At 36.3% G+C, this 21,877-nt stretch overlaps 1 protein-coding gene across 1 annotated transcript in view; it reads right to left on the bottom strand.

Annotated features, from left to right (window-relative positions):
• ttc9b (tetratricopeptide repeat domain 9B) overlaps positions 1–20,031 on the bottom strand; it is a 30,858-nt gene extending 10,827 nt beyond the window's left edge. The window contains exon 1 of the mRNA XM_024277998.2: positions 19,262–20,031. Within this exon, the coding sequence (XP_024133766.1) occupies positions 19,262–19,733 (472 nt within the window). The 5' untranslated portion in view covers positions 19,734–20,031. The remainder of the gene's footprint in view (positions 1–19,261) is intronic.
• Between the last annotated feature and the right edge of the window lie 1,846 nt (positions 20,032–21,877).

The raw sequence follows: 21,877 nt of genomic DNA, 5'->3' as shown, positions 1-21,877 counted from the left end.
AACTCAGTGCCCCACTTAGCCTGTATACCAATTAACAAAGATTTGAATGAAAAAACACAATAAATGTGTACAAATCCCTGTTGAAAAGCAACTGCTAAAGGCTATAAAGATTTGAAATATTTTATAAAAGTTAGAACATTTTTGAAAAAGAAAAAATATATATATTTTTAAAGAACGTGATAAAGTTACAATGGGTAAACTTTATTTAAAAAAATATTTGTAAAAAAGTTGTACTTTTAAATGTTATTTTGAAATTGGTTGAAATGTTAAAATCTGCAAAGAAAAATTCTAGCACAAAAGATGAAGAACTTATTAGCTCTCAATATGCAAAAACGTTTTGAAGATTTTCCTTTTTCTTTTTTAAAATTGGACGTGGCTATAATTAGGTTAGGGTTACGGTCAGGGTTAAAGTTAAACATGTGAGGGCCATTCAGCAATGTACATTTTAGCTGCACATGTTACATGAATTTCCATCAGTTTCCTGCTAAGTTGCACATAAATTTGTCTGACTTTAAAAAACATGAGAAAATTTTGCATTTCAAAAACCACAAAAAGTACTGTAGAACATGTTCTTTAGTCGCCAAAAGGATGCTGATTATAAAAATATTTTCACAGAAAAACTAAAAGGTTATAACAGTACAAACTCCTTTTCAGGGTTTATTTAATGAACTGAAGAAAAAAAAAAAGCAAAAGTAAAACTAAGATTTGAACCAACCTGATTTCTTAAATGTCAACAAGCGAGACGCTGCAGGGCTCTACAGCTCCTAATCAACTTTTTTTCTCCATCAAAGTACTTTTTCCCTTCATTACAACAGTTTCAGACAATGTGTTCTGATATTTAATTGAATAAAATTGATTGGAAACATTTCTCTTAACACTTTTGCATTAACAGACTTTAAATGAAGACATTAAATGCATCATGGAGTGCAGAAAACTCTTAGTTCATTTTTTTAAATCAAGTTGAGGCTAGAAAGTGTTATTGTTTCACATCACAAAACTCTCTTTCTGAAGAATTACCTATACGGTATTCGTGTATTTTTCGAAATCAAAGCAGCTGTGAAACGTTTGTGTGTTCACGTGTGCGTTTGTCTGCTTGTGTGTCATCATCATATGATGCTGTGCCTGCGTTTCCACGGTTGTTAAAGGAGAGGCAGCACGGCGAGGAGGAGTGGTTAACACTTGCACACGAGCTCCACCGGCTCGCCTGGAGCAACATGTCAGGGAAAAAAAGAAACCTGCATGGAGACATGCTTTATTTTAGCAAACAGAGCATCTAAGCCTTTGAGAAAAGAAAGGAGGGAAAGAGAGTGAGCGATAAAAGAGAGGAGCCCGAAAGAGACGGGAGACAAGGGAGGACACAGACGGAAGAATGATGTCAAGTTTAAGAAAGCACAGGCCTCGAGAAACAAATACTTCAAGTCTTTATCTTTACATTTAAATCTTCTTTTTGGTCTATAATTATCCCGATCCATGTCCTTGACTTTTCCTGCCAGTCTCCATCCCACCAGGAGCAATGTCAGGATCCAGCTAACGGGTGATTAGTCTGCTGTCCATCACCTCGTAATTAGTTCTGAAGATAATGGCGGATGGAGAAAGCTGTCACTCTCACACACTCGCGTCTCGTCCATATCTCCCTGAGGTGTTGCTGTTTGTTCAGGAACTAAGTTCTTGTGTCACTTTTCTTTTGGGTCTTTTGTAAATGTCACGCTGCTGCAGCAGATTTAAACAGACAGATAAAAAGTGTATCTATGTGACAGCGCCTCACGCTTGAATATTTGAGGTCACCGTCGGCCTCTCGATAGGAAAAAGTCAAACAAAAGCACTTTTGTAACACGTTTCTGCTTCAGAATGAGATGTTCTGACCTTAAAAGTAGGAGCAGTGATTTATTTATTTATTTTTTTTAACTGGGGATTAATTGAGTAAAACAGAAACAGATGTTGACAATTAAAAGAGGAACCCTGTGTGACTGGGAGGAAAATACAAAATCTAATACAAAATAACCAGAACACGAAGAATGACTTCATCGAATAAGAAAACTACACTATACATACAGAAATCCTCATAACTAGTACTTCTAAATTATAAGTATATTTAGGGATGTACAAAAAGTGGATTCTGTGAATATAGTTGTATTTTATTCGTCAATACTGGTATTGATTTCAAATGCTGCTGTACAATTGTCATCTATAATTTATTTGCAAACATGTACTGTCCAACTCACTGACTGTATAAAAGAAATATATTTATAAAAAATTAAAGAAAAAAAAAATACAAAAAGGGTAGCTGGCTAATTTAATGGCTGACTACTAGCTTTGCTTGCTGTTTTGTTGGTTAGTTTCTTAGTTTTTGTGACATATGCACAGTTTCCATGCCTCGTCCAACTATAATAGGTTTTTTCCATACTGCTTGAAAATGCTGGTCTGCTTAATAAAGTGGAAGGTCCTTCTTTAGTAGTTTTTCCTTTAATTGAACTCACCTGGTAAACTAATTATCACAGGTGTCTGAGATCGACTTCAGTGATCCAAAGAGCCCAGAGACGCGATATAATCAATGAGCTTCATTGAAAAATAAATAATTTGACATTTAAATATATGCATAATGAATTGGACGGTAAAAAATGACTTAAAATATTAGGATTTAGATTTACATATACTATAGTATTTGTATCCAAATACACCAAAGAGTGAGGAACACTATTCTGGCTTCAGAGCAGTAATTAGCTTATTTCTGAGAGCAGAGGAGAAATGTCTCTGATGAGATTAGTGGGAATCAAGTCCAGTATGCATGTGGTTCCTGCTACATGTCAAGAATTCTCTAACCTTGCTCTTAATGAGACGAATAAATGCTGGGAATCACGTGTCGTTAACCAGAGAAGATGGAGAGCACATAATAGAACCACTAGGGTTTGACTAGTAGAGTAATGTAAAAAGAAAAAAAAAATCAACAAATGAGGAATGGTTGTAGAGATGCAATCCTAATCCCAATCCTAAAATATGTTGATTCAAAAATATTAAACAACTTGATCAACAATAAACCATGCTTTTAAAAAATGTCCTAATAAAATAGATAGATTTCTGAGAGTTTAAAACCTGAAAATGCTTTTCTGTTTGTTTTTACTGATGAGGATTTAAATGTTGCTGAAATCGAATGAGGGATGCAGTGGATTCATGTTTAAAGGAGAGTTAGTAATTGGAATTTAAGGTGACTCAGCAGGAGTCTGAACTTTGGCGTCTTGTCACAATTAAGCCTCAAACTGGATGAGATTTGGGTCAAGGACCCGGAAAAGTGACAAGATCAATGTGGTTCCAATTTTTGTTCCTGCCAGCTGTTATATTTCAGGTTAAACAATTGAATTTACTGCAGTTATCTGAACAAGTTTCTATAACGTATGATTAATGTTTTATTTCACTTCACAGATTTTATTGGGTAGCAACAAGCCGGCCCAAGTCTGGATCTCCCTGTGCCGGTCCCCAGCCTGGATGAAATACAGTTAAATAAACCAATCATACCATTTTAACCAAATTGATCTCTTTTTAATGCAAAATAAATAAATGACTGAGACCCCAAAACTTTTTTTCTTGATATAACTTGTTCCCAACATCCTTATAGTTCATATTGTCTTAGCATTTTTATTGCCTTTTTTCATTTTTTGAAATGTAATAATTGAATTCAACTCATTTATTAATTTCTCAAGATTATTTTATGATCTGACATTTGCTCAATAACTTTACAGAGTTCATTGCTGCTGATAAACTTAAATCATTAGAGTCTAAATAAGGGGGTTCAGCAAGTCTGGAACAAAATAAAAATGTGTAAAGTGGGACAAACGTTTGGGATTATTTTTTTTTTTTTTTACTTCATATTTTAAGAAATAAATAAAACCAAAATTATAATATGTATCTGCTTTTTAGTCTCTTTTTGCTTAGTTACAACATAATTTGTTTAGATTCCTTCATGTTAAAATGTATGTGTGTAGAGAAACTGTGAATATAAACAAAGATCTCAATAATTTTTGAGAAAATATAATATAAAGCACCCTACTTGGTAAAGTAAGTGCATCCTCTAAGACTGTATGCTAGCATATTGTTGGATATTGACTGTAAAAACCTCCTGGGAAGACTTGCTGTTGATCAGAATAGTGACTCCATTTAGTTTCTAAACTTTTGCACCAAACTGATTGCTGAGCTTCTGTCGACAGCAAAGCTCCATTGGTATGAATCATCTTTATGAAATATCTGTCTCTTTCCCCACACAGATCTCCTCACACTAACACTGTTTAAATATGTTTTCAAAAATCTAAATATATTTCTTGAAAACTCTCATTTGCACTCTTCATCTCACAGCATGTGGCGAGTTTCTCTCAGTTCCCTTGTTTCACAACAACTGCAAAGCTTTTCTGAATGGGAAATCAAACCTTATTGTGCAGAATTTCTATAGCACCAAAATACTGAATAATAAAACAGAATCCTGTTGTTTGATATACAGAACCAGGAGCGCTTTTTTTTTCTTTAACTCACCAAAATCTATTTGTGTCTCTGTCGTAGCAGAGACATAATGATACCTGAATAGAGCGTATTTTCTTGTCATGCATACCTGAGAAAAATCCAAATCAAGTGACCATCGTGTAGCCTTATCCTGTCCTCCTAAAATAGGTCCTGACTCAGGATTATTGCTCGTCTATTTTAAGGTCCACCTCGAGCTGTTTAAATATTCACAAAAGTCAGGAAGCTATTTGTCTAGATGACCTCAATAAGGTGAAACTATTCATACTCCACCTTATTTTTAGCATCAAGAGTTTTGATCTCATTTTTTTTATTTGTATTTCATTTTTCATGTTATTTCCTAAAAGTCTGATGAGGACCTGAGACACTTGAAATCACCTTTTACAACGTAAGTAAAAATAACAGATCCGTGCAGTTTAACAGAGTCTTAAGGAGATTTTTATTGAGGCTTTTTATATCCTGGACTTCTGCAGAGACATGATTTTATTTCAGCCTGTAGCCAGGCCATTATGAAATTGGTAATGCCATCTGTGGCTACTCAGCAGACTTCTGTTTAACTCTTGGATTTCTGGACTCTGTCTTTAGCTGACGTCGTTTCATTAACCACAACCAAACACTTAAGTAGCATAAATTAAACTAAGTTAAAATCTATTTTTTCAAATGTAATTTATGAGTTTTTTATGTTATATTTGATATAAAATAGTTAGGAATATGTTCTGATCATAGAAAGAAGCTATTTTAGTTGTCTGGGAAATCATTGTAAATGTATCATTTATAATTTCTCTATATAAAGTTTGTTGTTACATGTATTCATCTATGAATGTGACTTTCTTTGAGTTCCTCTGGACTACCAGAGCAGTAAGCGAACTGGAAACTGCCTCATCAGGATGTGGACTTCATGAAGGACACACAGAGGCAGCATCCCTGGCTCTTGAGGCCGCTGTCATGAAATCCTTTTGGAACCTGAGCGTGCCTGAGCTGTCATAGTCTCCCTGACATTGAGGATGTGGTAAATCTCTCCAACCTGCTTAACATTCCAGCTCACTATCATCTCATCAGCACAGGAACAGACTAATGAAAGTTCTCTGTTGTGATGAGCTCTGTTCTCTGTGCGGGAGGGACAACCTTGCATGCCAGGACAAGGATACGATGAACGAGCTGAGAGAAAACCAGCGCTTAATGTGAAAAATTGAATCATAGATCATAAAAAATGACAGCAGTTGTGACTGGATTATAAGGATGATATGATGGTAAATTTAAACGCATATTTGGTTGGTGGTGGTTCATTTTGTGTCACACACAAATAGATGAAGTCCTACCTCTTGTAATCAAATGAAAAAAAAACTCACATTTAGTTATGGTGCAGTTTGATGCCATGTTATGCTTTTCTTGGGTTTTGTTAAAATCTTTGAGGTGATGTTTAATGTAGACTTGTGTTCCTCCATGTTTACACCAGGTGTCAACTGTCAATCATCTTAGCTGCTTTGTGTCAGTTAAATGCCCCAAGTCCTCCTTAAGAGTCACTCCAGTGACAGTCGTGTTTTTGGTGTTTCTAACAAGTTCTTGTGGCATTTTTCTCACAATGGAGGACGTTTATACAATAATTTACGATTAAAACTAAGTTTCTGAGGATTTCTTTATTCAGATCGTGTTAGATCAGGAGCAGATGAAACCAGATGTTTGAAAATATTCGGGTTTGTGCCAAAGTCTCCCTTCTCTGCTACAATCTGAAGCATCCCCTTGCAGACAAATAGATCAATTAACGTCCTAATTTTTCTCGTCTTAGCTGCTATCTCACTCTAAATGTCAAAGCTCTGACATTGCTCCCCATTTATTTATTTTTGCTACACAAATGTTAGCTTGAGGTTGTGACATGCTGTTAGCTAGGAGAGAGAGTAATCAAAGAAAAGCTGGGAAAAGGTTAAATGTCAAGCCAATAGTCCCGCCCACAAACAGAATTGAATTTCTACTGAGTTTCTGTTACTCTGCAGAAAATATGTCTGAAAAAAACGACACAGGCTTTTGATTTTGGTTGTAAACTGCATAATTAAAAGACCACTGGGAACAATTTTAGAATAGATAGTGATATGTAGTTGGAGTGAGAGTTTAACAGTTTGGTTTACTGTTTGTCTTTCCAGATTCGAATTCGAATTCTTCCACTACTCACTACACAGTGCACTCTAGTGTTTTCACCAAATTAACAAATTTGAAATCAAAATTTCCCAGAATTTTCTGTGAAAAACCAGTGTGCATTGATGCTCACTAGATTGGAAAATATAGACCACAGTGCATTGAATTTTGACATATTTTGTGAAAAAAACAAGATAATATTTTAATAAACCATCAAATGTTTCATTATCATACCACAGTGGATTCATAGTCTTCATAAAATGCTTGAATTCATGAGGTTTTAAATTTGCGAAATTGGTTAAATCATATTTGCCATTTAAAAAATAAATAAATGAGCGGAGTTTGGGCTGCTGGGGCACTCGCCCTCGACTGCCACCCACATTGCACCCGTCCCATCTGAGGTCTCCTGCAGGTGGTGGGCCCACTAGAGAGGCCACCAGGCGCACGTCCACGAATCCCAATCCCAGACCTGACTCCGGTGACGTCAATCTTGGTGACGTAACTGGATCTCTAGTATTGTAATTACAGTTTTCACATAAAAAAATCATAAATATTTTGAGAAATTCCACAGAGACAGAAGAGATCGGCATAATGAGTGATGTAATCTGATGTAACGCCACGACATAATCAACCGAATACGTTCATTTTATTGTTTAGAGCAGCTGAAGTGTTATGTAAAAACGGTTTGTTGTGTCTTTATCCCAACCAAACTGTAAAAATGTGAATTCTATGAGTATTTCAGGGATCTCTGATGTTCACTGTGGATCAAAATGTCCGCTTGTGTTTCTCCCTTTCTTTAGTTTCTACATGAAACAGCAGTTTTAAATGTCAGAAACCTCATCATGGATGCTGGATCTGCAAAATAATGCAAAACGCTGCCTTTACATTTCCACTGCTGTCATAAGGTTCAACAAAAACCCTTTTTCAATGCCACCCCCCCAGCAGTGCACGTGCTTTCAGTCGGACCGGCACATGCAGAGGAGGGAGAGTCCACACAGAAACCAGCCTGACTCTATTGTTACTCTACTCTGTCCACCGGAGCACAGAGATGGCTATACAGGAAAAAAAATGCAGAAATGTCTCATTACTGATTACAAAGAATCCATATTCTGCCTCTCCTTCTCTGACAAAGGGTACATGTTTCAGTCCTCTGAGCAGATGTCATGACTTTCATCTAGAGACTAAAAATCGCCTTTGACAGACATTTTCAATTTATGCACTACTGCACACAACTGTCAGTCCATCTCCAAGGAGAAATTTACTGTCTAAAGTCACACGCACACAACATATCAAAGTTCCCCCCAAAAAAGAACAGAACATATCTTTAAGGAACCATTGTAATGGTGGTATTTCAGTCAATCCAGATAAATCAGATTTGCTTTAAGACCCACTCTGATGAAAATTGGGGTTTTAAGATGTTCTTGTGGCATTTTTCCGATGGTGGAGGACAAATATAATACAAATTAGGCTCAAAATTGCATTTCTGAGTATTTCTCTACTGAAATGATAGTGAATCAGGGGCAGACAAATAAACAGTAAAAAGAACATACAAGCTCCCTGCTACGCTGCGTCCACTTGCATGCAATTAGATCCATGTATGTCTTGTTGTCCTCCAAAGGCCAAATCTCCAGTATCATTTTTTTTTTTTTTTTGAGCGGTAATCTTCAAGCATGTTTTTCAAATCTTCCTATGTTTGTATTTTCCATTTTGTTACATAAACCACAGTTGAAAATAAAAGAAAACGACTCTAATTTATCATGTGTTGTTATATTTTGATCGATTTTTTATGGCAAATACTTTTTATTGGGTATATTATATTGGGTAAAAATTATCCGCAAAAGTGATGGTGTAACTCTATATAACTTTTAGTGTTCTAGGGTTAAAACTGTATTGCTGGATAGCTTCAATATTGCTCACCATTTTTGTTGCACAACCCAGAGGTGAATTTCTGATAAACTTCTGCAGAAAATATATCTAAGAAACTGAAACTGTTTTTCAATGACTGAGTGCTGTAAGCTAGTAAGATAGAGTGTAAACAAAGGGATGATGGGATATCAGAGGAGGCTTACTTCTGCCCACAACTCAGAGGCAAATTTCGTTTATTATTGTTCTATAGAAACTATGTCCCAAAAAACTTTTTTCTTTTTTCTTTTTTTTGGCAAAAAACATCATAATAATTCTTAAAAGACCACTGGAAATGCTTGAGATGATTAAAGTGCTAGCTAAAGGGAAATGCATCACTTCTGTTGCTGAATCCCAACGTTTTAATATGCTAACCAGCATCTGCTGAAATGCTATTAAATTGTTAATGCTTCAAATATTGTTATCCTCCGTCTTCATCTCTGTCTCTCACTGCCAATTTCTCCCTGTCAGCCTCCGCCTATAGCCTCCTCCTCTTTCTGCCTGACAAATGTCTGAATTTTATTTACTCTTGTGACAGCAGTCATCTGGGCCTGTCAGAGTTTAAATCAATCTGGTCTTAGCTGGATCTCTCAGAGCAGTGAGAACCAGCTAAATAAACGCAGCTCTGAAAACTCGTCTTAAGGTTGTGAAGGAAGGGGACAACTTTTACCTTTTTTTTAACACCATCCTAACCATAGAAGCTTATCACTTCTCTCTGCTTATTCCTTCATCTCCCATTTCTCCGAATGCCTGTCTTTAGATCTTGATGCTTTGCTGCAGAGAGGACGGTACAGTGTGACTGGTACAGTAGAGGGAGTGCCATCTGCAGCTCTGGCACTCGTCATTCTCACAGCTCTGCCGTGGCCACCCCTCCAACAGCAGACGTACATACTCAGAGGGAGGAAAAAACACCGACCAAACCTCCACCCCAACCCCCCTCCTCTGCCCCCCACACACAGCCTTCCTCTTTTACCTCCATCCTCCTGCAGAATCGACTTTGTATTCTGCTTACACCCAGTGTTTATCTGCAACTTTCCCTTCGTTTTTATGTCTTCTTTCATCATCACCTCACGCCCTCCATAACATTTTTTGGTGAGGGAGCTAACAGGAAATAATTTCAGTCCCCCTTTCAGATGCAGCTCCTCCAATCGTCCATCTAAAGAGTGAAGAGTCTGTGATCGGTTTAGGAATACCATTTAGTCTGTCTTTTAATTTTGGACCAGAACAAACTGCTATTAGCTCCCAACCGGCTTTTTACTTGTTTTTTTTTTCTTTTTTTAAGTACAGAATCAAGCTTCAAAAGCTCATGTATGACCTCAACCAAAATCCTTTAAGGCTCTGACTATAACATTCAACACAGATTTAGTTGACAGCTCATTTTTAGGAAACTGACTACATCTGCTCATATCACTGCTTTTCAAATTCAAAATTTTTAATGAATTTTCATGAAAATTAATGTCCTTGCTAATGTTTAAAATGCTGCTTATTCTTGAATCATATTAAACATTAAATAAAATCAGATTTCCCCTCTTTATATTGCCATGTATGTATATTAGAATGTTGTTACTGAGTTTTCAATAAGCAAAAGTAATTGATAAAAAAAGAACTTGAACACAATATAAAAGCAATATAATAAAAATACAATATAATAAATATAAAAAAATGAAAATGCAAAATAAATAAGGGATAGTACCCTTTGAAGTGTGCATTATCAGAAATTAATTTCTGATAATGCACACTTCGCCGGGGATTATCCTTCCTACACATGGTCACTTACAAAATAAATAAATATTCATCCAATTTATAGTATTTTTTTTCTTATTATTTTTTTCGGTTTAGATCACTTTTTCACAAAAAGCAGACTATTTGATACTGGTCCAGCAAGTCGTCTCAGTAGCATGACAACGGTCTCAACTGCAGCTACAAAGTAAAAGCATATACTGTATATCGTCAAGATAGGTGAAATATAAAGCATGAGTTTAAAGAAAAGGTTCACATTTACCGCTTGTTTCTGTTCAGATAAAGAAGCTAAAGTTTGTTTTAAAGAAGCCTGTGCATTGATATAAAACATTTGAGCTGTGTGACCAGAACTTCTTTTTTAAGTGTGCATTATTATTTTTGAATCCACACCCAGCAACCAATCAGAATCGAAGATTCAACCAGACAATGGCATAATAGCAAATATTTTAATGCTTATGTTGCATTTTTTTTATGTTAAATTAACAACGTTTTAAGGGAGATAGATTTGTCATCTGTCTAGAGACTACAGATAAAAGATATATGCATATATAACCTTTATACATGCATTTGAAAAGATGCTTTTAATATGCAATATTCCTGTCAAACAAACAAATAAATAAATAAATAAATGTCCCACAGGCATTACTGTCTTACCAGTCTTACTTTAGATCTTCTGGAAAAAAAAATAAGACATGTTTTCACATTTAAAGGTCATTATAAGGTCATAAAGAGTCAACTTTCTTTTTTCAGTGCTGCACCAGTATTTTATTGGTGTAAATCATCTTAATTATCGGTAATAAAGTAGATATAAATTATTAGTAAATGATCAAATTAAAACAAAAAGTCTTAATTAAATAATTTACCCTTTACGTCTTTCAGGTTTCTGTAAAAATCAACATGTTCTTTAAAGCTAGTCTTAGTAAAGGGCTAATAAACTGAATTGTGGCTTTGCTACAGTATTTCTTTTGATACAGATATTTATCATGTGAAATAAGAATGTGGATTTTATCATTGGTAACCATGTAAGGCAGATTACGTAACAATATCCCAGCAGGCCTCTGGAAGCACCAGTGGGAAGAAGGTCATACTGTTTATAACCTCTCAGCAAATGCTAAGATGACTAGTAGTGTGTGTAACAAGTGAAAAACAATTTTTTTACATGTTTTTAGTTAAAATCACACAGTTTGCTTTAAATAATATACCACATTTTACACAACATACAGGTACATTTTGCTGGATCAACGTTACAGACAGTGGAATGACTGGGAGCCGCATAAGTGAAACTAAAAGGGGGGGCTGGTGTTACAAAACAAACATTTTTACTCATCCCCCCTGCGGTGCCTTTGACTTGTGACTCATCCACAGACTGAGCCAGTGAGGGGGAACAAAGGCAGATTTCAGCAGAGATCAGAGTACGCACAAGTTTATGAAAAGTCAGACCGACCGCTCTGATGTGAGATCGACCCGATGCTAGCTTTCTGTCTGCATTCTCCGACTCGCCTTGGAACGCTCTGGAACTTACAGATGCTTTAAATAAGTCGCAAGAATAAAGCACAAACATTCTGCAGACAAATCAGCCTTTTCTGTGATTAATTGATTTGATGAATGAAAATCACTAATTCAGGTTTGCCTACTAACAGTGATGCTACTGTAGGCTTACAGTGCACAACACTGCAGCAAAAGACAAGTGCATGACTGAAGGAATGCAGACACAGAAGCCATCTGCAGCAACATCACTGTCCATGACAACTTGATGTTACTTCCTAAAATGAGTTCATATCTTTAAAAAAATGTTTAAAAACATTAAAAAATGTGTAAATGTACACAACCCCTCTAGATTCAGGATTATAATTCCAACACAAACGTATCTATGTGGATTATCACAGAGACAGAAGCATGCGTTTTGTACAAACAGCATGATTGAAATTGCATGAGTGTATTTTTAAGAAGTGCAGGCACCAGGGGGAATATCACAGGCTTCCAACAAACTCTTGTCTAGTGGTGAGCTACAGGCTTATCCTTGTCAGAGTTAACATTTTTCTCTGTAATAACATCCCTCATAAAGTTTTGTGCAAAAAAAAACAACAACTTGCACTTCCTTTTTTAAGACTGGACACATTTGGTTCGCTTCAAGTGAACCAGAGTTCATTTCCCCCAAAAATCTGGCTCTGAGTTTCCTCTGAGTTGGCTCTGTGCTTGGAGCAGAACAACTGGACCAAAACAGCCACCGTAGTCGTTTGTTTTGGGATGTAAACAGAGTATTGGAGCAACAATGAGACCCAGCAACTTATTCAAATGTGGAGGGATGAATTCTGGCTCATTAAAACAACTTCTAACATTCCTTCTCACACTGTTTTCCTGACAGTCTATATGTCGTAAACACTAATCAATAGAACTTCTTCGTCTTTGCCTTCACACTGTTTCAAAATTCCATCAAAAAAGAAAATAATAAAAGCTGTTGAGAGTAATTAGCCGAAATACTATTGTTTTTTTGTTTTTTTTGGTATCTCAGCTTTTTACAGTCTGGCTACCTAGTCTTTCAGACTTTCAAATCCAGTTTGAGCTTTGATGGTTGGTAACCATTGTGGTAATTCGTTCAGAAACAGGAGAACAGAGTAACCCAGAGGTGAGGTTGACATCCAGAGTTTTTTCTGTTAGGTGACGGTTCTTCATGCAGTGTGAGACAAACAGCTTTATTGTCCTGTCTGTCTGTCATTCTTTGTCTTATAGAGATCTCTTTTTAAAAAAAGCTGTTTGCTGAGAACTGTGAGCCCACGCCAGTTATACACACCAACTTTGAGTGGTGGGATTTAGTGCTTCTGTCTTTATGGTGCGAATGAACAATGACAGGTTGTCACAACACAGCTGAAGGTTTTAGCCGGCGTGCTGATGAGTTCATGGTCATTGTGGCTGTATGATCAAAAGCAGAACTACAGATACTTACGGCAGAAATGCTTGTACTGGGCCAATATAAGACGATGGCAACCACAGAGCTCAATGATTGGCTTCAAAGACCACCAATGCAAAACAAGTAATGAGGCTACCATGCAAAGAGTCCATCTTTGTTCCAAGGTAGAAAAGAACTGCACAAGTACGGTGTCTGCCATATAGCATTTCTATTTAAGAGGCTTTTAAATGAACAGGTTAGGGTAAAGGGGGGTATTTGAAAATAAAATTTGCACAAATAGCAACTAAGTTATACTCCGGTGTATTTTTTCTGTCTTAAAGTTGAAAGTCCAACTCCAACTAATCTTTTTCTTTTGTAAAATCATTCCCAGTAGTCTTTTAATAATGATTATGCCGTTTTTAGCCAAAATCAAAAATCCTGTGTTCTTTTTTTGTAATATTTTCTGCATATTGGCAGGAGCTTATTATCTTTTTTTTTCTATTTTTATCTGCTTCTGATCCATCGCAATTTGAATGAAGAAAAACTCAAAAATGCAGTTTTCATCTTAAAATATTTAATATTATTTCCCACATCCTGGAAAAATACTACAAGAACACCAAAAAATAGGATTTTACTGGGAGTGGTTCTTTAACCTCACTTTAGTTTGATGAAAGTAAGACTACAGTTGCTTTTAACACACACATGTGAACCTATGGTAAAACAATCCACTGACTCTTTAGTGCTGCATATGAAATGTTGCTGTCACAACTGTTTATTTAAGGTAAAAGTAATTAAAAAGACAAAAGACCACTTTTTCTTTTGCTAAAAATGTGTATAGATTATTTAATTGAAGTATGCTAATTTAATAAATGAGGTAGATAAATAATGGACACTTGTCTACATTAAAAGTGGCTTAACTAGTGCAATGAATATTATAAATTAATGTTCTCTCATGACATAAAATGTATAGAGGTTTAAGGAAAGTCTCCTCATCACAGCTAAATCAGACTTAGTGGAAACATGCACACAGATACACAGAGATTGGATAAAATCAACTATGCAGAACAAACAGTGTTGAAAGCGACACCCTACGGAAAAACTGACGAACATGCACACAAACACACGACTGTTACATCCTCTCAGATGACTGCTCCTCCTCAGGCCAGTGAACTCAGAGAAAAGCACGCATGCACACGTCTGCACATGCATTCACACAAACTGCTGACATGACATGCCTCTCTCCCACATATGAATGGTTCTGGTTCACTTTTCTCCTTCTGTCATATGTCGGAGCCAAAGCCAGCCAGCCAATCAGATGCCGACCTTTCTCTCTCTCTCTGAACCACCAGAAAAACGCCACAAAACCAGGTGGGGCCCAACAACAAAGACCTACTGTTGGATTTGCACACAAGATTGTTTCTTGCTGACATTTTTACTAAAGATTTTATGTCATAAATAGAGAGAACACTTGCCATCACTCTTTTTAAATTAAAAGACTTTTTCTGTGTTACTGGTTTATGACTTGTTTTAGTGACTAAACTCAATAAAAACTTAAGACCGAAGTGAAAATCTCAGCTGCTCTTTTTTTTAAGGAGGGGGGTTAAAGTAAAGATGCTTGACAAGATGTTACAGAAGATTGATGAGAAGATGCGCCCTGCAAAAAAAAATAAAAAAACAAAAAAAGCTTAAAAATATATAGAATAAAAAAAGGACAATAAATGTGTATAATCTTTATAGTTACGTGGATTGTATTTATGATATAATATTTAATTTCAGACATATGCTTTAAAGGAAATATTGGACAAGATAAAAAGAATTATACAAAAAATATGTTTAAAGCAACTAAACTATTTTTTAATTTACTTATTGATTTATTCATCCATATTTGCCAATATTTTTTTGAAAATGCATTTGCTTATATTTACTAGATTGTTTTGACTAAAATACAAAAAAATATTATTTGAAAAATAAATTAAAATTGTGCAAATAGATAACTGTTTATTTTAAAAATCAAAACTATGACTTATTTTAAATGTATTCATTTAATTAAAATGTAATATATTATTATTAGAATTAAAAATATTGATCTGTGCTATACCTAGGTCACAGAAAAAAAAAATATATATATATATATATATATATATATATATATATATATATATATGCACCAAAGGTGCTTTACAAATGGAGAAACAGATTCATTCATTCATGGCACTTAAGCATGACAAACTGGTAAACCAACACTGGCTTCATGCCTGAAAGAATGTCCTGAAAAAACAAAAACCTAAAAGATGATCAGGATGTTCTCAACTGTCTTAAGGGTAGCTGCAGGTGAGAATAGAATCATTTATCACTGAACAATGATAGAAAAAAGGAATGTAGTGCACATAGGAACCACATAAAATCTGTGGTTAGTGGATCTTAGTGTCAACAGAACAACCTTCACCTTGATGGAGGAGACTGATGAAGGGTTGGACCACGCCGATCTCTGAATACTCAGCATCACTTAGATGAGAATACATTTACTTCATAAAAGTACAGAAGGATCCAGTACCAAAGGATGCATTTGGGGGAAAACAATCTTTTTCCTATTGTATTCCCTTATATAATACTGTTCAACAAGCAAGCTAGAAGCGAGACTTCTTAAGGGATGCCCAAGTGTCTCCCTTCAGATGCTTCTCTGCATTTAGAAGGAATCAACATGTCTAAAACTGATGTTTGTGACACATTCAAAAAAGCAAGAGGGAAGCAAGAAAAGCTTTGAGAGTCAATGCCTAACATTTGAGAAATTCTCCCTCACTCGGGTCATGTTATCGCAGGGTTTCCCTTTTTTTGAGGAACTACTAGACTTTAGAAGATCTGCAAAGGTTGAGTTGTTCTGGAAAACAGACCTCCCTTGAATGTCTAATATCAACAAGAATCACTCCCTGATGCTGGACAAACCTGCTCCCAGCAGCATTACAGAGAGTAAACAGGTTTTACTGTCAAATAAAGGAGTTGGCATCAACAAACAACAGCTGCCCTGTTTGTTAAAAGTGTTCTGCTTTGGGTTTTTTTGTATTTTTATCATAAAAAATGTAGTTTTGATGTAACTAAAGTGAAAGAGCTAACAACTTTTGTTCCCAAACTGAAAAGGGAATTTAGGGATGCAAAGGCTTTTTAAGCAAGAATTTCTCCAGACTTTTATTTTAAATATGTCGCCACTTTCCGTCTATATTTGCTCACCAGATTAACACCATCAATTTAAAGCTCCACTTGGTACAGTACCTCCAGATCTATGGAACTACTGCTTAAATACAATTTTCCGATTATGATAAAGAGACAAAGGCTGTTAATCCAAACCTGACTCGCTTTCTCTTCTTGATGGATGAGTTAAAGTCATTGTATATTGTATTTTATGTCCAAGTTTTATTAGATAGAGGCTCTAATATAAGCCAATATGCTTTTTTCTCTTCCTGTTCCTACTTTTTATGTATTCTATAACTGTTTTTATGCAATATGTTGTATCAGTGCAAATAAATAAAATCTTGTGCCACCATATTACGAACAAAGACGCAAGAAAATGTCCTAAATTGCAAACAAAATGTAAAGTTTTAAGAATAAAACCTCACAATTTGCGAATTCAAATTCAAGTTTTTTTTTTTCTGTTGCCTCTCATCTCACCTCTATGGGGTCATTTTTGTGCCACCAAATCATAGTTTTGAGACAAAAATCTCCTAAATTGCACAAAAATTACTTCATAATTACACATGCAAAAGATAAAAAAGCACAAATTTTTCAGACGGTACAGAAGTCCTTGACTGACATCAAGATGATAGACGTTAAAAGGAATGAACGGGCAGCCTCAGAAAAGCTTCAACTGTTACAAATCCAAGGTACTTTTACAAGAGAAGAAGTTCAGAGGGAGTTAAGAGGAATAAAGTCTGTTAGTCTTGCCTGTCGGGTAGCGGTCAACCATTACATCCTACCGGTGTAAAAGCCTGTCTAAAGGAGGTAGGCTGCACCACTAATTTGAAGACAAGAAGCCTCCTCAGTGGAGCGAAGACTTCAGTCCAGACAAGGATTGGAGTCATAAAGGAGGTCAGACATCACTCCAAAAACTGTCCTTTAATACGTCAATACTTCTCTATAAAATTCAAGGAGTAAAAGTTTATTTACATTATTTTTATTTTTTTCCTCTACTTTTTATGTCATTTTATTTAATAAATATTACTCAAAAGTATGCACTAAGTAGTGAGTCAGTGATTTCAAACCAAAAAGGAGGGGAAAACATGGGCAGTAATTATAACAAGCTGGAACAATAACAGAAAAAAAGGCCATTGATGGTTGCCATGGTAAATGTGGACCCCTGGTGGGTTTTACCAATAAACTCCTCCTTCTATCTCCTCTCTGCTCCGTCGCTATGCTCTTCCCTCCAAATGTTTTTTTTTTCTCGTTATTACTCAACTATAAACAACAAATGTTTTCTCTAGCTGTCTTTTTTCATATCTGCTACTGTTTTCTTATTTTCACTCATTTCTGCTTCCTTGATTCTCACTTATTGCTTCCTCCCTGAATTTTTCGGCACTCCAGAATAGTCGGCCTGCTTGCTTCAGATGGTTGTAAAGGCTGGAGAGAAGCCTGATCAGAGAGATGATCTACTCCAACACGGTAAATTGAGGTTATGATGTCCTAAACATGATGTATGATTTAAATGTAAAATATACAACTGCCAACGTGTGCACTCCGGTTCCCTCTGGATGACAACAGTCAACACAACCTGCTGTTCACACAGTAAGATAATGCAATTTCCAAAATAAAGATAAGGATGGATTAAAATTTTCCACAAAATCAAAAAACAAAAGGTGGACAATGTTACTGTTTGTTTTAAGATTTATATTTCATTATACTTGCTGCTACTCTAAAGTGTCCCTACGTGTGCGTGTGGGAGTGATCGTGTGGCCCTGTGTCAGACTGGTGACCTGTCCAGGGTGTAACCAATAGCCAGGACAGGCTCCAGCAACCCAGTGACCCCCAAAAGGGAAATAGAGCATTGAGAGCATGGATGAATTTTAATGAGGACTAAAAATTGTACTGGATGAGTCAAGAAAATTGTTTGCTGCAAGTTGGTTGTCTTGAGCATAAAAGATAGACTCTTTACTCAAGTCATGTAACAGTTAATCGATTAATCGATGTATCGATTTCCATACCTAATCCAACCGGATTGATCTCTCTGAGGCAATCATATTGAATCAAATCGACCTAAACCATGAAAAAATCATTTCAAATTGAGATAAATCAATAATCAATCTTGAAAAACGGCAAATAGATAGACGGATGTTATGTTTATTTTACTATCGATCAACTTCCATCAGAGTGGATTACATCAAAAAATGAACTTTATGAAACTTAAATGTGAATGGATTTGACATTAATACTTGTTTGTTTGTACACATTTAATTTACACTTGATTATCTTGCAAGAAATACAAGGAATCTGGAAAACTTCACCTGTTCCAGGTATTTATCTCTGAGTCACACTGGATGAACCTTTGACTAAATATTGATTTTTGGTCGATCAAAATGAACCAATATCGACTATAAATCATATTGTCAACCCAAATTATGATATGAATTGAATTGTTGACAATTCGGACACCCCTACTTAATTCATATTTTTACATGCATAATTTAAAAACCATAAAGCATTTGTAACTATTATGCTATGCAGTAATGCATCCGCTCAGTCATTTAAAGAGGGTTTATAAGAACAGCTATAAAGAGCTGCCATCAACCACTAGCTGAGTCAGTCACTCCATGGATGACTGAAGACCTTACATCACCCCTATTGTCAGAACCCACGTGAAATGTGGGTCTTACAACACTGCAGTGAACCTGAATGTACAATAAACTGGGAAAAATCAGCTCTGTGTCTACTTTTTTTATTTAATTTTTCGTTTGGTACAGACTGTCCACCCCCCCTAAGACACCAGCTATTTGACCTGACCCTAAGGAGAAGGAAACACCTGCAGAATGAAGGAGAAAAGTGCATCTCTGTGGTGTGAACCCGCTGAACCGTAGTGTCAACAGCACTTAGAGGTCCGCAGGTGTGATCACTCACCTGTCAGGCTGTCGTAGCACTCGATCTCGGTGCTCTCCACGGCTCTCCGCTGCTCCTCGGTCAGCTTGGCCGCGGCTTGGCTGAGCAGGTTGACCTCGGAGCCCGTCGTCCCGTCGACCACATGCACGCCTTTGAGCTGCAGCAGCGCCCGGTGATACTTGCCTATCGCCTCCCGAAATTTCTTCTCCTTGTAACAGCGGTGCCCCTCCGCCTTGAAGTCGATGGCTTTTTGGATCTTTCCCTCCATCTCCGTCTCAGCGGAGCCGGCTCGATAGCCGCCGCCGCAGCCTCCTGCTTCTCCTCCGGCGGCCGCTGCCAGGCTCCGGCCCCCAGTCTCCGGGTAGCTTTTCAGGCTTTTTATCGGGTGTTGTTTGGCTTCCATGTCTCTCAGTGGAGGCAGCTGGACCGGACCATGGCGCTCGGACACGAAGGAGTGTTTGGTCGTGGAGGATGGGAGCAGCGTGCTGTGCATAAAGGACGCAGAGACGGGGGCAGGCGGCGGCGCCGGAGAGCCGACCAGCGTCGGAGGAGCAGTGGAGTAAAAGCGGCTTCACGCGCGGCGCTCTCGCGGGGTTGTAGTTTGTGCTTGTAAAGAATGTCAGCCCTGAAAGCGGATAAAAACGGAGCTGCTACAAAAAAACACCCCGATTCCCCCACGCTTCAGTCTGCTATAAAAAATTCCTCGTTTTGGTCTCCTCGCGGAAGGATGCTCGTGTGCAGCCTCTAAGGCACGCGCAGCTTCAGCACCACGGACAGCTCCTGCCGCGCAGCATTGTGGGAAAAAAGAGAGATAAGTCGTGAGGCGTTACTGCAGTCAACATTTCACATGATAGAACTCTAAACCCAACAGTAAGCCGTCCAAACAGGCTGCTAATGCAAAATATAAGAAATAAAAAGGTTATTTTTGTTATAGAAAAATATATTTTACACCTACATTACAGCTTTTTTTAATAGTCTGTCAGTAATTATCAAGGGCATGCCCCTGATAGTGAGGCTGTTAATTAACGCCAACACAAAATATTGCAAATCACCTCACTTTTTTTTAACATACAGCCTATATTAGATCAGGGTAGCCTCAATTTTTTTTTAATTATTTCTTTACAAATATTTTTAGACCAAAAGCACATTTTTTTCCATCTAAGAATTACAAATTTATGTGACTTTATTGTGAAAATGCTCCATTTAATTCATAAAAGTTTAATTTATTTTGTTTTGAAATCGCTCCAACAATACGACAATACGATTAATATCATAATTTTTGACATATTATATTTTTTAATCACGATACTTGTTTTGAACGATTTTATTCTCTCACCTAAAATCCATCCAGGATTTCTTCAACCTAAAATTCCTCTAAGTTTTCCAGTCTCCTCGTATTTCTTGCAATATAATCAAGTGTACATTAAATATGTCTACAAACAAGTAAGTAACCTAGAATTAATAACAAATCCATTCACTCTTTAGTTTTGTAAAGTTCCGCCCACTGTTGTTTTATCCACATCAAAATAATACAAACGCGACATTATCAAAACATTATAACACACTGTATGGTCACATGTCTATACATTGGACTGCAAAGATGACTTGATCACTTTTTTCTCCGTTCATTTGATGTTATAGTAAAATAAACCCACCATGTCTCAATCGAAATGGCCTTTTCCAACATAATTTATCAATTTATCTTATTTTAAAACAATATTTTTAATGAGTCGATTCTGCCTCGGACAAATCGATCTGGTTGGATTGTAGGAATAGAAATCGATTTATCTATTGATCGTTAATCCCTAATTCATGAAATATAAAACTCTTTTTTAAATAATCAAAATAAATGGGCTGTAACATAAAATATTGAGAAATGACTTTGTGGGCAGTTAAATCTTGCCAACTTTTGAATCCATTTGGTGTTTGTGCCAGCCCAACAGCTTACTCTTAAAATCAAAATAAAAAAGAACCAATTTAAGCGATATTTGTCCAACAATAATTGCTCTGAGTTCTTTCATAGATTCTAAAACATCCTTCCAGCTAGAGAATAGCACTTGATGACTTCAGCTGATAAGGTTTTTTAAGGGGATGTAGACACAAAACCTGGATGCTGCAGATACCAAGAGGAGAAAAAAAGAGGACAGAGCGACCTCTATGGAAAAATAATGTCATTACAACAAACGTGGTGTACAGATAAGTCATGCAAATATTTGACATTTTAAGCTATCTTACTTTAGATTTTGAATATTTTTTAGGTGTGATAGGCAATTGAAATGTTTGGCAACCAATGATAATTTGAACAAAAAATAATAATAAGAGAATAAATTACCATTGTAAGCTTTTGTAGTCATGTAAAGAGGTTTTTGGTATGCTAAACATTTGGTCATACAGATTTTAAGGGCTTTTTCTCAATATTATACAATGGAATAAAACTTTATTAATCCCACAGAGAGGAAATTACCAACTCTAAAATGAAATTAAAATACAAAACAAATAATAATAATTCACAGAATTCTAAATAATTTTCTTGTAGATATTTCTGCACTGGTGTCATTGATATTATTTTGCCTTATATTGGAAAATAAAAAATCTCAAATGATCATCAACTGCTGTTGTTACCTTTAAATTGTATGG

The sequence above is a fragment of the Oryzias melastigma genome, linkage group LG13 (assembly GCF_002922805.2).
Source record: "Oryzias melastigma strain HK-1 linkage group LG13, ASM292280v2, whole genome shotgun sequence".
Taxonomy (NCBI): Eukaryota; Metazoa; Chordata; class Actinopteri; order Beloniformes; family Adrianichthyidae; genus Oryzias; species Oryzias melastigma.
This window is presented reverse-complemented; position numbering and strand designations above follow the sequence as displayed.